Below are 17,167 nucleotides of genomic sequence, written 5' to 3' on the forward strand. Positions count from 1 at the left end.
TAAAAGACTATTGCAATTTAAGTGTGCTTGTATGTGTACGATTTTTTAAATGTGTGTGGGTGTATATATACACTATAGCTAGATTTATCTATCTATCTATCTATCTATCTATCTATCTATCTATCTATCTATCTATCTATCTATCTATCTATCTATCTATCTATCTATCTATATAAATAGATATATATAGATAAGATATACTCTATATATGTGTATACACACTTAAAAACACATACACACAGCAGACAATGGTGCATAAAAAATTCTAAAAATGTATAGCATAATGAATGATGTATTCACCACAATGTTATTGATCCATGTTACTCCAAGAACAGCAGGCCTAGTTGGAGTACATGACAAGGCTACCTTCTTCCTGGCCTATTGCCCCTGACCTGGGCAGCGAAGGGCCTGAGGAAGTGAGAAGAACATGGAAGGAGCATGTAAAAAAAAAAAAAAAAAACCTAAACCTTGTGAGTTGCCTATTTTGATACTTTTGCCTAGTTTTATATGTATCTGTTTTGCTACCTCGTTTTTTTTTTTTTTTTTTTTTTTGGCTTTTCCTTGAGGACAGACCAAAATGCCTTTTCTTTCCCATGGCACATACCAAGGGGAAAATCAACTTCCAGATGGTAAAATAAAACCTGCAGTTGGATTACAGCAAGCAAATGCCACACATACTTCAATCTAACTTTATATAGAGAAAAGTAAATACATAAATAAAGATAAAATAAAAATAAATTCAAAAAATATAACTCTTGTGGATATTTATACATATATATCTATCTATATATATAGATATATATATAAAAAATACATTTACACACTTTAAATATTTCCTTTTTCATATAATATATATAGATAGATATATATATATAAAATACATTTACATATTATTATATATTTTATATATATATATATATATATATATATATATATATATACATACATTTAAACACTTTACATATTTGTTTCTCTTCACACACATCCCAGCATACACAAACATTCCAATAAATCACTTTTACCTGAAATATTATGACACACTAATATTTTCCCTAATGTGTTTTTTTCTTTTTAAGACTTTTTGAGGAGTTGCCTAGTTTTGTCCTTTGTCAAACACTGTGCTAAATACATTAAAGAAAAAAGAAAAAAAAACAAAAAAAAAAAACAACACAAAACTTAGTTGTTAAAGCTGGATACACAGAAATACAATTTTCTTTAGATCTTTTTTTTTCCCTTTAGATTTACCAAAACCATATAATATGAGGTCAAACCTAAACACTTTCAATTTGTGTGCAATCAGGCAGGGCCCTTGCACTACATAGTTGAAGGTAAATCTAAAGGAAAGTGAGCAACAAAAGTTGGATAGTGTGCATCCAGCTTAAGACTAAAGGTAAGTAGAGGAAGCATAACAAGTAAAAAGAAAAAGCAACAAACAAACAAACAAACAAACAGGATCACTATATAGGAAAACAAACATATTTTACGTTTATAGTTAATATCTAAAAATAAAAAAAAAATAAAAAAAGGTAAAAAGATTAAAACTTATTTTACATACAAAGCAAATAAATATAAAAAGAAAAAAAAGAAGATATCTACAAAAAATAGTCTTTTTTTTTTTTTACATACAAAACAAAACAAATAAAAATATATACATATATATATATATATATATATATATATATATATATATACAGATACATATTCTACACGAGTGTGGGATGCACAGGAGAAATACATGCATAAATGACACCGATCCCACACATGCAGACGACACAGCAATCGAATCCCAGGCTCAGGGATACACAAGCAGCACACAGAGGCACAGAAACCAGCAGTGATATATTATGTGCTGCTTTCTGCAACTCTCTGTGCTTTTTTTTTTTTTTTTTTCCTCCTCTTCCTCTCTCCAGCGACTCTGAGTCCTGACTCGTTCATGTGATGCACATTTCTACAACAATAAAACTTGTCAGAATTACACCTTTAATTGCAGACTTCGCTTACCGCTTTCCCATTATAGTAGTACATCAAAGAGTTTCCGCCCAGTCCTGGGATTGGGTACGCGCAATACATAGTATCGGATTCTTTTTTCTCTTCAGTACCACTCTTAACAACTTTTTATTTCAAACTCGCTGTCCCTTTTTTCACAACAATTCCTTCAGTCGCATTTTCCCATATGGCCAGGCCAAGCATGGTGAATATGCAAAGCAGGGAGAGACCATTCCTGACGTTTGGGGAGGGGGGAGGTGGCTAGTACTCTTCTGTCAGACAGGCTAACTTTCCACAGCGAATCTGGAAAGCATCCCAGCACTGACTTAGCTGTAATTCCTAGTGCATACAAGAGAAGAGATTCAACTTTTCCATGTTTTTCTTTTGCACAGGTTCCTTTAAGTCGTGAAAAAAAAAAATTTTTTTTTTTTTTTGCGTTTTGCTCAAAATGAAACGGGTGATTAACCCTTTGCAAACTGCGTGAAAAAAAAAATTCCCGGAAATTACCAGTCCACAGTCGTAGATTTTCCGACTCTTCAATTTTTTCTTCTTTTTTTTTTTTTTTTTTTTTTTTTGGGAAAATGCTAGATTTCAGCTCACCCCCCTCCCCTATCTCTCCCCTTAAAATTTCCACTTAACTGCCTTGGGGTAAAAGTAGGAGAGGGTCCATTATTGTGCAGAATACAAATGCAGTTAATTGACTCCCCCTCTCTCTCTCTCCCTCTCTTTCTTTTTTTGTTTTAATTTGATTAAAAAGCGAGTGGCAGGAAGGGATTCGTATGATGCACATCTAATAACTATACCATCTGTCTCTGCTGCTGGCTGGCTCCCAGCATTGTACGCAGCTGCTTGAGAACCCAGTTCAGAAAAGGAGGAGGGGGGCGGGGGGGGGGGAGTTTGGAAAAAAAAAATAATAATAAATAAATTTTAAAAAACGTATTCTGACCTAGCTTAAAGGGAATAAAGCCAGTGCGTGTTTCTGACTCCTTGGCCATCAACACGCTAGGAAAAATAGTGGGTTTTTTTTTTTTGTTTTTTTTTTGGGGGGGGGAAGAGGGGTTGGAAGTGTTCATATCATGTCCCTTTTTTTACTATAGGCTATTTTTGGTACACAAAAATAAAGTCTACTCTTTTTTACTAAAATCCCAGAATATTTAATCCATTCTGGCAAAAAGATGCAGATCCAGAAAAAAAAAAAAAAAAAAAAAGAAATAACTGCCCTGACGAGAACCTGATGAAGCACGCGAAAACAAAATTCTTTCACTGACAATACAAGGGGTTAAGTGATAACAAGCAACACAGAAGCAGCCATCCAATGTTACGTCATAATAAGAGTATACCAATATCAGCAATGAAGAAATAAACCTTTCTAGATTTCACTTTATGAATACTGCAAAGGATAACAAAAAAAAAAACAAAAACAAAAAAAAAAACGATAATAATTATAATAATAGGTGCCAAAAAGGCGTTGACTAGATCAAACCATTCCAAAATTATACACAACTACATGGCTTTAAATTTAGTTTAAATATCACTGCTGGGGAGAAAAAAGTAGTACAAAATTCAAAAAACAAAAATCCACAATAATATAAAATAAATAAATCTATATCTATCTATCTATCTATCTATCTATCTATCTATCTATCTATATATACATATATATATCTATATCTATAAATATATAGATATATATCTATATATAGACATATAAATCTATATATCTATATATAGATATAGATATCTATATCTATATATATATTATAAAAAAACTAAAACCCACAATCGTAAAATATATGTATATGTATATATATATATATATATATATATATATATATATATATATATATATATATATATATATATATATATATATATATATATATATATATATATATATATATATATATATATATATACATATATATATATTTTTTTTTTTTCTTCATTTGTTTATATATTTATTTTATATGAATGTGGATTTTTCTTTTTCGAATGTTGTACTACTTATATATGTATATATATATATATATATACATACATATATATATATATATATATATATATATATATATATATATATATATATATATATATATATATATATATATATACATACAGTATATATCTATTCCCTTGTTTACTAATATAACTCTCCCCATCTGATGAAGGGGGAAGGCTGAAAGGCTTTTATATTCTTGACAGAGCACCAACTAACCCAAAAAATAAATAAATAAAAAATAAAGGCTGGGGCATGTGGCTGGAGCCTGCCAAAATTCAGAGCATCACAGCAAAGAAGGGCTCCTGGGAACTCATCCCAAATGAAACTAAATAATTTGCATATGCCGAAATAAATGCCATTCGAGCGTATAGCTATTCTCCTCGAATCAACTTTAATAATTCAAGGTAGCGCTTTCCTTACACCAAGTGGCAGCAAAATAGAGCCAGGAAGACACAAAACGCATGACAACTGTTTTCAGCAAAATAAAAGAAATAAAAAAAAGTCTTAACTTAAAGGAATCAAAACTTTTCCTTTTTTTTTTTTTTTTTTAAAAAAAAAGCATAAGAAATTTTATCTAGCTCACTCGCTCTGTATTTATTTGAAAAGTCCCCGGGGCTTTGGGTAAACAGTACTTGAATTATAATCACACATTTAATTCCAATTTCATGCTTTGGGGATTTTTTTGTCATTAGAACAGTTAGATGTCAGATTGACTGGATCTGGGTCGTAACCTTTAAACCACTCTGCGTGTCCTATACAACCAGGCTGGTCTTCAAGCAGGTCAGCCCTGTGCAAAAACTTTGTAATGTTAACAGAAGCTGGGGGGGGGGTAAACCTATAGCAAACAGGCAGACCCCCCTTGCATTATAAACAGTAACTGCTAGCTGTGATAAGAAATTGCAATAACTTCTAGGACCTGGAATGTAATATAAACACTTAAAGTTACTAAATGCCAAACTTATCACACTGGTGGACCAGGTTGCTCCAAGGGCCAAGTCAAGTAGACAATAAAAACAGACATATTATATAAATGAGCAAATAATAAATTCCAAACTGTTTTACACGTATTGAACGATCACTGGTAAATTTCTGCAGTGTCTAATAGTCTAGGTATCGCTCCTCGCTTTCAGTGTGTGCCCTCCCTGAACTACTAGACAATACAGGTATATCAACAAAACTTATGCCCCCCCCTTACCATTTTGTATTGGAACTGAACTGTCTGTCTCCCTTTAGTTTTCAAAGTGCTGTGCTGTACCAAATAATAATAATAATAATAATGATATTAAAAATATATATATATCTATATATATAGATATATCTATATCTATAAATATAGATATAGATATATATATATATATATATAATGGATCTGTGTAATAGATATAAAAACAAAAGTGTATTATAAACGTATATATGTGTATATATATATATATATATATATATATATATATATATAATGTATATATATATATATATATATATATATATATATATATATATATATATATATATATATATATATATATATATATATATATATATACACCGGTATATATAATTTATATATATATATATATATATATATATATATATATATATATATATATATATATAAGCAGAGAGCCAGGGCTACTTGTGTTTTTAATAGAGGAATGCAATCCCCTGTCTTGCAGAGACCATAAATACAACCTGAATATATATATATATATATATATATATATATATATATATATATTTATTATATATAAGAGAGTAATGCTCACATATATAAGTAGTGAGTACTGTAAGTCAGCAAATCTGCCAACTTTTTATTTTTTACAATAATTTCCAGGTAGCACTTTGCTTTTTTACTGGTGTACCTAATCTTCTAACTTAATGTACACTGTCCAAATTTTAGCTACTTCTTCAGAAAGATTTACATGTAAAAGCACGATAATATGAATATTCAAAAAGAATTGGGTAAAATGTTAAATAAATCTATCCCAATACAGCTGAACCATTTAGATATATACAATTTAATGCCTATTGATTTTAATATCTTCAAACAAACTTTTTAAATTGCACGCCTTTCCAATTTTTTTGTTATGATCAATTGCCATGTAGCCTCTTTTACTGATAGGCCATTTTAGGCCAATGAAAGCTACCTGCAGTGTGCTCCAATGGGATTACTGACAGGAAATTAACCATGTGCAATGAAGCTACTGTCCCTAAAACCGGCCACACATGGCACAATCAGTGCAATCTACTCAGTTGGGGCTGAATTGTACCAACATATTGCTGTGTCATATAAGCCAATACAATCATAAAACCCAGATGAAGATGCAGGAAACAACTGGATTAACAGTGAAGGAGATTTACTAAAACTGGAGCACACAGAATCTGGTGCAGCTGTACATAGTAACCAATCAGCTTTTAACCTCAGCTTGTTCAAATAAGCTTTGACAAAAAAAAAAATTCTGGAAGCTGATTGGTTTCTTTGCAGAGCTGCCCCAGAATTTTCACTCTCCAGTTTTAGTTAATTAACCCCCAAAGTTTCATTTAGATTTAGACCAACCATTATCAACCAGGGTTCCATAAAACCTTGGGGTTTCTTCAGAGGTTGCCATTTGATGGTACCTGCAGTTTCAGGGTCAAGGTCAACTGTTGTAGCCAGTTCTTCCCACTGACCACCAATATAAGGCGCATGTTCCCACTCAACCCAAATTAATCAGTTTTAGCAGGGATTCCCCATGCCCTGTAATGTATTTGAAGGGTTCCTCTAGGACAGTGATGGCGAACCTTGGCACCCCAGATGTTTTGGAACTACATTTCCCATGATGCTCAACTACACTGCAGAGTGCATGAGCATCATGGGAAATGTAGTTCCAAAATCATCTGGGGTGCCAAGGTTCGCCATCACTGCTCTAGGATAAAAATCTTGAGAAAGGCTGATTTAGACTATTGTCACATCTCTATAGAATGCCTCTCCTCAGAGCCTCCTCTCTCCCTCTTCCTTTCTCTCTTCTGGGTTTTTTTTTTTCACATACCTGGATTATTAATTTGTATTTTATTTTTTATTTAATGTTTTTGAATTTTATGGTGTGTTTCTTCATGCATATGTCTATACGTGTATAAATGTATGCACGTGTGTACATGCGTGTGTGTACATACATGTGCATATTGTCACTACAAGGTGTGTGAAAATTAGTGGCATACACATGGATCACCCTATATGTATTGCAGCTGACTCTCTTTTTTTGATAATTGCCTGCGGTCATTTAAGACAATCAATGGGTGGAGCCTGTGATCTTTAGAGCTACTATTTATTTTTAAACTTTTATGTCTGTAATGTGGTTATGACTAAGGCCTTATAGGCTGAAACACGTCAACTGACTTAATCTGCGTTTGTTCACTGTGGTTATTCAATAAAATGAAGATATGTTAAGAGCAACAATCGGAGTGCGGATCATTTTTTCTACATAGTCACATCTCTGACTTTTTTATTTGGTACATTTTCAGAGTGGTGTGTCTTGGACACATTCACAAGTCATCGCCATTTTTCTGAAAATCGGATCAAAGGTGCAGCCATGGCAAGAAACTTCTGCGAAAGAGGGTGCAGGAGTTTTTAACACATGACACCAAAAATGAAGTGGTGTTTTTTTTCAGCTTTAGCAGACTGTCAAGTGTTTGGTGTGACTAATATATTATCTCTGGAAGCCAGTAGGATTGCCCAACCATATGTGTGGGTGGTGACCTTACAATCATCTTCCAACAATCGCCATTACATTATACAATTTTTTCATACTGCATAGTGACGCGAATGAATATAAAATTCCAAAGACATGCTGGGAGGTTAATTGGCTCCTGTCTAAACTGACCCTAGTATGTGTATGTATGAATGTGAGTTAGGGATCCTTAGATTGTAAGCTCCTTGAGGGCAGGGACTGATGTGAATGTACAATATATATACAGGCATACCCCACTTTTAAGTACACAATGGGGTTTATTTACTAAAGCTGGAAAGTGCAAAATGTATGTAAAGTGCTGCGTAAATTGACTGCACTACATAAGTACCTATAGTAAATAAAATAAAAAAATAAAACAAATTATGATTTAGGTTAAGAATTGCATTGGTTGGATCCTACATCATTACCCCATGTTTCCATGAATCTCATCAATTGTTCTGTTATATAAACCTGTCCATAATTAGTTCTCAGTAGCCCTTTTACTAGTTCCAAAAAGAAAAAAAAATCGCTTAATTTGTTTATGACCTATAAAAAGGCAGCCAAAACAGGTTAAAAAAAAAAAAAAAAGGGTCTGGCACAAGTGAATAAAGGGCATATATGAACAGCGCTATACACATGATGGTATTTTACAGCCACGCACCCGCACATGACCAAAATATGACACGACTAATTTGCGGGCTCCAGTCTGGATCCAGGACTGTAAATACAAAGAACCTTGCTTATTTATTTACCATGAGCTCTGGAGGGAGGGAGAAAAAAGAGTGACATTATTTCAGGACTGTGGCTATGTAATGTGGATGTTAATTAAATTAAAACAAGATTATATGCTTGGTCTGCTCGGAAAGTTGCCTTAAGAAACAGATTTTATTGCAAGCGTTAGAAGTTGTGTATGGTGCACTAAATTTTTTTTTTTCTCCACAATATTGCTTCTATAAATCCCTAAACACTATGAATGAATCCCAGTATAGTGGCCTCATTAATAATGTCTCATACACTTACTCAGAGTTGGTGTGCGTGTGTACATACATACACCCCTCCTGCCACCCCCTTCTTTTTTTTTCTTTTTTTTTTAGTTTTTAGTTTTTTTTAGTTTTTTTTTTAGTCCAGTAATGCTGGGCCTTTTTTTTATGAACAGGGAGACGTGTGGAATAACGTTTACCTTAGAACGTAGACATGTGCACCGTAAAGTGCCAGGGCTGCTTGTGTTATGTGTTTTTGATAGGTGAATGCAGCCCCCTGTTCTGCAGAGGCCATAAATACCACCTGCAGAAGGTTTTTTTTTTTTTCCTCTCTAGATATCTCCAACTCTTATTTAACTCCTACGTGGCGGGTGGAGCTGTTAAATATTAAGACCTCACTTGCAAAAAAAAAAATTGATTATTAATATTACTATATATGATTTATATGGCGCCAACAGTTTGCACCACGTGCTACCACATGAGGGCAGACAGCACAGTTACAATACATTTTAATGCAGGAGGAACCAGAGGGCCCTGCTCGTTAGAGCTTACAATCTAGGATGAGACAGAGCAGGTCCAGAGATGAGCAACACAAATGGTGCAAGGTCTTGAGGGATGAAACAAATCAGGAGAAACTGGAGGAACGCAATACGTACAGCCCTGGGGAAAGAACCCCTCGTCATCTGGACTTCTTGGTGGTATCGTGCATAGATTTTCTTCATAATATATCAATAATGGCAATTGTTTTTTATGACTGCTTTTGCAAATTTCCACAATTTTATTACCATTGACAGTTGTTTTTAATTTTCCCAAGCGTGCATCAAATAAATTAACTTTACTTGGCTTAAGGTCTGCAAGTTCTTATGCTGATCCCATAGAGCGCTGCTTTTTTGTTCTATAAACCTTGGAGAAAGAAGGCAAATGGGGGAACATGACTGAAATTTATAAATGGTAAAGTTGTAAGAGGGCAGTATTTTTAATATGAGCCATGCATGATCTCAAGCTACCAGGAGCAAAGATCAAGGGTGACATAGATAGATAGATAGTATAGAGCTGCCTTTTTCAACCAGGGTGCCTTCTGGGTTCTTCAGGGGTGCCTTGGCAAAATACACAAAGCCATAGGGTTTTATTGTGTACCATTACAACCTAGGGAATCGTTCAGGGCAGCTGCCAGCGTCGTAACAAACGATGACATCATAGTTTGATAAAGATGAAGTTGGGTGCCTGAGGATGTCCTTGTTTGCCCCTCCCCTGCCCCTCTCTGTCAGGGAGGGAAATACTGGAATACTAGTCAGTACCAGTGTGCAAAAGTATGTATGCTTTTTGGGAGTAAACCACCCCTAATGTTCGGGTGTCCTGTGTGTGTAGATACAGCTGCGTTATGTAAAACTATTTGTTTCGTTTTTTACATTTTGGGATAGGGTGCCTCGAGATTGTGCACAATCTAAAAGGATGCCTTAACTGAAAAAAAAGGTTGAGAAACACTGGTGTAGAGTTGTGGATCCTCGACTTCCAGCAGTAAGAGCTTGCACACACCATGTCCGTTGAGCTGTGTTTTTCTGCACACCACTGCACGTGTATGGGTGAACAATTTTCTGTTGGTCCTGTTCACATCGTACAAATAGCTCTCAACTTTCTAAAATGATCAATTGGGTCACCTTTTAGCATACAGTATGTAGTCAAAGGACACATCCCTGCCACAGTCCCAGTTACAGACCACGGATATCTGAACAGGGCCAATAGAAAACAACTGTTCACCTATACACGTGCAGTGATGTGCAGAAAATGTTTCCTTTATTTTGGCTATCCAAAATAACAAATGAAGTAACATAGAGGCTGGATAAAAATTTTAGTGCAGCATAACACGTTTGGTTGCAAAATAGCACATTTTTATAGAAATGTCCACATCAGACCAAAAAGAAGGACAGCTGAGGTTGTATGGGGGGCAGGCTGATTTGGTCCAAAAAGAGGGATGATCCCTCCAAATGAGGGACAGTTGAGAGCTATTCATACATGTGCAGCGGTATGCAGAAAAACACAGTTCAATGGCCATGATGTGCAACAAGCCCTAATTGAATTTAAAGATGCTCGGGATAAACATGTCTACTCCCTACAAAGTTAAAACAACAAAAATGGCAGACCAGACAGACCACTTGGTCTATTTTTTGCAGTTACTCTTACATAGTTACATAGTAAAGCCTGGTACACACTAGTTTTTTTTTCCGCTCAACCGAAAAAACAAACTGACAGCTCTGGTCAGAGACACTGTACTAACAATCCGACATTAGTACAGCGATCTCCCCTGTTGTTCTTTTGTATTCTGACAGAGGGACGACCCCCCCTGCCAGAACACTCCAGTCAGTGTCTCTCAGCCATTGGCTGAGAGCATTGATTGGGAGCCAGTTAGCTGCTGGTTTTCCAGCATGCTCGTCCGACAGAAACCAAATACCAGGTGCCATACACGGGCCGAATGTCGCACAGTTTTTATTGAACCAGCCAATATCGCCCGACATTTGGCCCATGTGTACTAGGCTTTAGTCTGGTTAAAAAAAGACACAAGTCTATCCAGTTCAACCCACATAGAAAAAAAACATGCATACACACACTATTCTATACCCACAGTTGATCCAGAGGAAGGCTAAAAAACAAAACAATAAAGCATGATCCAAATTGCTCTAGCGTGGGAAAACATTTCTTCCTGATCTCCCAAGAGGCAATGGGAAATTCTATGGGGTATGGGGTTTAAAAAAAAAAAAAAAAACATTATACTCACCTAGGTGGATGCAGCATTGGTCTGATGCTGCACCTGCCCCCCCCCCCCCCCCAACCCCCCCCCCCGCTTCTCCTAAGACTGAGAACAGAGCGATCAAAGACCGCTGATCGCTCAGTTCTTAGTCTTCAGGGAGCAGACAGCTGGTGATTTTCAGTCACTGGTTCTCTGCTCTGCACCTCCAGAGCTCACTGGAGTGCTGGGCTGTGCAGGGGGCTGTAGCGGCCGGCTCAGGCTCTCAGCAGATGTCAGTACAGTAAACACTGCTTGCAGACAGCAAGGCACCATGGGATATGTAGTCTTTAGAAAATTGAAGGTGAATTGCAGAGGAGAAGCCTCAAAGCATGCAGGGAATCCAGGAAGTTGTAGAAAGAGATGGCCAGCAGATAGACAGCACTCAAAATATAAAAGGAGATTTTTTTGGTAAGCTTACTGTATATTGGATTACCAATAATAATTTTAGTTTTTTATTGCTTTCACAATGCTGATGTTAATGAAAGAGCACACTGTTACCATAGAACTCCTTTAAGAATGTTTTTAGGCCATTGCGTGGTTGACTTTTAATTTTCCCCTCTTCTCTGAAATTTTTACATTATTCCTTGTATATATGTACAGACTGCACTCATTAAATCCCATTTTTCGCAAACTCTAAAAATAAAGATATTACGAGGTGTCCAGTTGACAATACGATACACATTCCTGCAATACTGTGCACCAGCAATACATAAAGCTGAACATGCTAATTCTATTACAGCTGTGTAACTATGTATTTATGCCATACCCAGATGGACCGCACAAATACTTTTATTGCTAAGCACATTTTATAGAATGCAGCATGCACCACGTTGCATATAATCAGATCAATTAACTTCATAAAAGGGTTATTTTATTGTCTTGAAAGACGTGTATTTTCTTATGGTCGCACATTAAAGCAAAAGCGCAATCATCATTGTCTAATCCACCTTTAAAAATGTAATGATTTTTAAAATCTAGATGTATTTTCTTATCAGCTGCAGGTGTCGCTGTTGATGCAGCTGGGAGTGGGGAAAGTTGGCCATTAATCAAACGCTCTGTACTGTACAGACGGCAAGCTCAACTGTGACACCTATAGGATAAGAGGAGTACTGAGCCACGCTGAGCTCACATCTATGAGTGTCAGCTTCCTTCAGAAATGACTTCATTTATATTTCATTTCACAAAACATAGGAAAGGGACTTTACAAAAAAAAAAAAAAATAACATCTCTTTAATTTGCATGTTACATTTTTAAAACGAAATGACTTCCACTCACCTTTCATATATATAAAAAAAGAATTATAGTGTAAAATTCAAAGGAAACACATGCTGAATTTAATCTATCATGTTTTTTTTTTTTTTTCGTTTTTAATTGATAAGCAGCAGCCAACCAACACCCCTGTGCAAAACCTTGAACACATAAAAGTTCCATCTGTTGAATACACATATTTAGATGCTAATATAAGGGGTTGATTTACTAAAGGCAAATAGGCTTTGCAAGGGAAGTTGCCAGGGAATTTTCCCCGAGGCCTTAGTGAATGTGGTGGACTTTGCAAAGAATACCCAAGTAAGTGCAAGGAAAATAAAATAAAAGGCATTTTTGCTTGGACATGATTGGAGGTCAGCAGAGCTTCACCTCATTCACGAAGCAAAGAAAAATTCTCTTGCAAAGTGCAATTTCCCTCGTAAAGTGAACCGTCCATTAACCTTCAGTACATCAACTTCTAATTCTCATAAATAAAACATGACTGATGTTATTTATTTAGTGCAAGTATTTATATAGTGGTGACAATTTACATAGAAGTTTTCAGCCCCGGAAGATTTGGCTTCTCAATGACCAGAGCATTTTTTGCTATACGGCACTGCGTCGCTTTAACTGACAATTGCGCGGTCGTGCGACGCTGCACTCAAACAAAATTGACGTCCTTTTTTCCCCACAAATACAGCTTTCTTTTGGTGGTATTTGATCATCTCTGCGGTTTTTATTTTTTGCGCTATAAACAAAAATTTAAAAAAAAAAAAAACAATATTTTGTACTTTTTGCTATAATAAATATCCTCATTTTAAAAAAAAAAAATCTATTTTTTTTCTCAGTTTAGACCGATATGTATTCTTCTACAAAATTGACGTCCTTTTTTCCCCACAAATAGAGCTTTCTTTTGGTGGTATTTGATCATCTCTGCGGTTTTTATTTTTTGCGCTATAAACAAAAATTAAAAAAAAAAAAAACAATATTTTGTACTTTTTGCTATAATAAATATCCTCTTTTTTTTTTAAAAAAAAGCTAATTTTTTTCTCAGTTTAGACCGATATGTATTCTTCTACATATTTTTGGTAATAAAAATTGCAATAAGCGTATATTGATTGGTTTGCGCAAAAGTTATAGCGTCTACAAAATAGGGGATAGATTTATGGCATTTTTACTATTATTATTTTTTTACTAGTAATGGCGGCGATCTGCGATTTTTATGTTGACTGTGACATTATGGCGGACCCATCGGACACTTTTGACACATTTTTGGGACGATTGACAATTATACAGCGATCAGTGCTATAAAAATGCAGTGATTACTGTATAAATGTCACTGGCAGGGAAGGGGTTAACACTAGGGGGCGATCAAGGGGCTAACTGTGTTCCCTGGTGTGTGTTCTAACTGTAGGGGGAGGGGACTGACTAGAGGGGATGACAGATTATGGTTCCTAACTATTATGAACTCACGATCTGTCTCTCCTCACATAACAGAACAGGGATGTGTGTGTTTACACACATACGTCCCTGTTCTGCCTCTCGTGCCTCTGGTCGCTCGTGGCCAGCTGTCACCGCGACCATCGGCCACGAGCATTGGCACCCCAAGCACCGTGCGTGCGTCTCCGGCGGTGCGCCTGCTATCCCGCTTAACGGGGCCGACGTATAGCTACGACGGCTCGTGAGAATATGCCGATCTGCTGCAGTATAATGACGGCGGCTGATCAGCAAGCGGCTAATCAATAACATCAGTCCCTGCCTTCAAGGAGCTTGCAATCTAAGGCAGACCACACACCTAGCAAATTTCTTTCCTGCAACCATGGGTTGCAGGAAAGAAATTTGCATGGTTCCCTCATCAACACAGGCAGTGCTGAAAGGGGAATCAGCAATTGTCTTCTCCTGGCGGAGGGGTACAACCAGCCTGCCAAATTCGCTTGTGATTATTGCAAGCAGATGCTATAGCCGCTAGCGATAATTACTGTCTTCTCTCGGCAGGGATGGCTTCCCCCAACCGCTCCCTCCCTCCCCCCCACTGGGAGAAGACAGTGGCTTCTAGCAGCTGCTTGCTATAATCGCAAGCGAATCCGGCAGGCTGGTTGTACCCAAGTTGATATATTCAGCAGGTGAATTCAGCCTGCCCATTAACTGTTCGAGTCCTGCTGAACTGGCCAAGATGTGAACCATGTATGGCCGGCCTTGGGTCTCTATCTCACATGTGCACACACACTAATGGCCCATACTCACGATCCGAAAATCAGATGAGAGATCGTCCGACTTTTTTCGCTTAATAGTCGCAAGTAAAAATTAAATAGGTTACCAAAGTCACGAAAATTCTCGTACGACAGAAAAAAAATCGAAAGTGATGTCATGTGTTGTAATGTATTTATATTGTATTTTCGGACGACAACTGTACTGACTAAATGAAAATCGTACGATCTGGTATCGTGCGAGGAAAAGTTTTGTGCTTGTCCGATCTAATAATATCGGGTGAATTGTCCTGATCGGCTCTGTACTAACGATCCGATTATCGTACGATCGCGTCAAAAGCAGTATTTTTCGTCCGATTTTCGGATCGTGTGTACGGGCCATAAGGCAAATTTAGACAGGAAGCCTATTATCCTACCAGCATGCCCTTGGAGTGTGGGAGGAAACTCATGCAAGCATAGGCGGAACATGCAAACTCCATGCAGATAGTGTCCTGGCCAGGATTTGAACAGAGAACCCCAGTACTGCAAAGCAGAAGTTCTAACAATTAAAGCTGGCCACAGATAGAAATAAATTTGTCTGGTTCAGCAGGGACTGGCTGAATTTCAATCCATGTGTGCCACTCTTGATATAAGTTGATGGAACAATCGACTTTTGTTAAACGGGCTTGTGGGAAATGTTTTTTTTTTTCAGTGGCTTCAGCTACTGATCAGTGTATGCTGACAACAGAGAGTCACTGCTGCCAGAATGCAATAGGGTTGATTTACTAAAGGCAAATAGACTGTGCCCTTTGTAAGTGCAGTTTCTCCACAGCTCAGTAAATGAGGTGAAGCTTCCCCAGATTACATGCATGGAAAAAAAAAAATCTGCATTTATGCTTGCATGTGATTGGATCATGGAAGTTAGAAGAGCTTCCTCTCATTCACTAAGCTCTGGGGCAATTGCACTTGCAAAAGTGCACATTCTATTTGCCTTTAGTAAATCAACCCCAGTGTCTCAGCAGGGGGGAATCCTCTATCCAACTTGACTGTGTGGAGGGGGAAATCTGTTCAGTTTTTACTTTTCGTTCAGCCAAAAAAAAAAAAAAGATCCATTTATGTCCATGGACAATGGTTTGATACTCCCGACTCTTGTTTCCACATCGCTTGATCGAGCCAATTTTATTGGAACTCTGTAGGTACTATAGAATGGCCGAGACTTCTAGCTTCCCCTAGCCACTGTCGCCTATTATTGGCCACCCAGCCTTAGTTCCAGGTGTATCCAAAAGAGACTTTTGACTACAGCTGGACCAGAGCCTGATTAGAGCTTCTGCCTTGGTCCTTCAGGATGGGTCAGTCAATCGGTCCTATATGGACCTCTCAACTCCTCTGGTCTGGGCAGGTGGAAGATTTAGCAACTGTCTCATTTTCTGCGGTCCCTTTCAGACCATACCTGTTTCCGCAGACAACGTACGAGTGCCTAGCAGTCTGTGCCATCTTCTTGGTATGTACTTGTCTGTCGTCACTTCCTTCACAAAAACAGGATATACTTGCTGTGGATGCCACAGCCATCAACCTTTAGGTATTGTATGTTATTGGAAGGAGCTTGGTCCATTACTTTAATGCTTTCTTTAAACCCCTTGCTTGTACACACTTATTATATTACTGTTGATGGTTATCATTGTCATACTACATTGTCTTGTTGCACACATTAAATAAAGAATTATACATTTTTTTTTAAAAATCCATTTATGGCCAGCTTTAGCCAATGTGCTGCCCTAAAGGTCTCCACATCCCTTGATCGAACGAACTTTATTGGAACTCGGTAGGTACTATAGGATGGCCGAGACTTCTAGCTTCCCTCGCCACTGTCGCCTATTATTGGCCACCCAGACTTTGTTCTGGGTATCTCTGATAGAGCCTTTCGAATACAACGGGACCAGAGCCTGATTAGAGCTTCTACCTTTCTTGGTCCTTCAGGATGGGTCAGTCCATCAGCCCTATATGGACTTCTCAACTCCTCTGGTCTGGGCAGGTGTAAGATTTTGCAACTATCTCATTTTCTACGGTCCCTTCCAGACCATACCTGTTTCCGCAGACTATGTGCCATCGTGTCCATCATGTTCTCCTATATGACTTCACAAAACAGGATATACTAACCATGGATGTCCCAATCATCAGCCTTTAGGCATTGTAGGTTATTGGAAGGAACTTGGTTTGCTGTCTTTCAACCCTTTGTTTGTACACGCTTATTATATTACTGTTGATGGTTATCATTGAGAATA

The 17,167-nt window shown here is 37.0% G+C and overlaps 1 protein-coding gene across 22 annotated transcripts in view; it reads right to left on the reverse strand.

Moving 5' to 3' along the window:
- TCF4 (transcription factor 4) overlaps positions 1 to 17,167 on the reverse strand; it is a 595,219-nt gene that overhangs the window by 177,906 nt on the left and 400,146 nt on the right. Inside the window, exon 1 of one of the 22 annotated variants that reach the window (XM_073620174.1) lies at positions 2,002 to 2,793. The exons of 18 other annotated variants lie outside the window; for them this stretch is intronic. In XM_073620174.1, coding sequence (XP_073476275.1) covers positions 2,002 to 2,070 — 69 coding nt within the window. In that variant the 5' untranslated portion in view covers positions 2,071 to 2,793. Of the gene's footprint in view, positions 1 to 2,001; positions 2,794 to 17,167 lie in introns of those variants that run through there. 3 more of the 22 variants (XM_073620190.1, XM_073620165.1, XM_073620182.1) reach the window with 3 other exon arrangements.

Source organism: Aquarana catesbeiana, linkage group LG01, assembly GCF_042186555.1.
Source record: "Aquarana catesbeiana isolate 2022-GZ linkage group LG01, ASM4218655v1, whole genome shotgun sequence".
Taxonomy (NCBI): domain Eukaryota; kingdom Metazoa; phylum Chordata; class Amphibia; order Anura; family Ranidae; genus Aquarana; species Aquarana catesbeiana.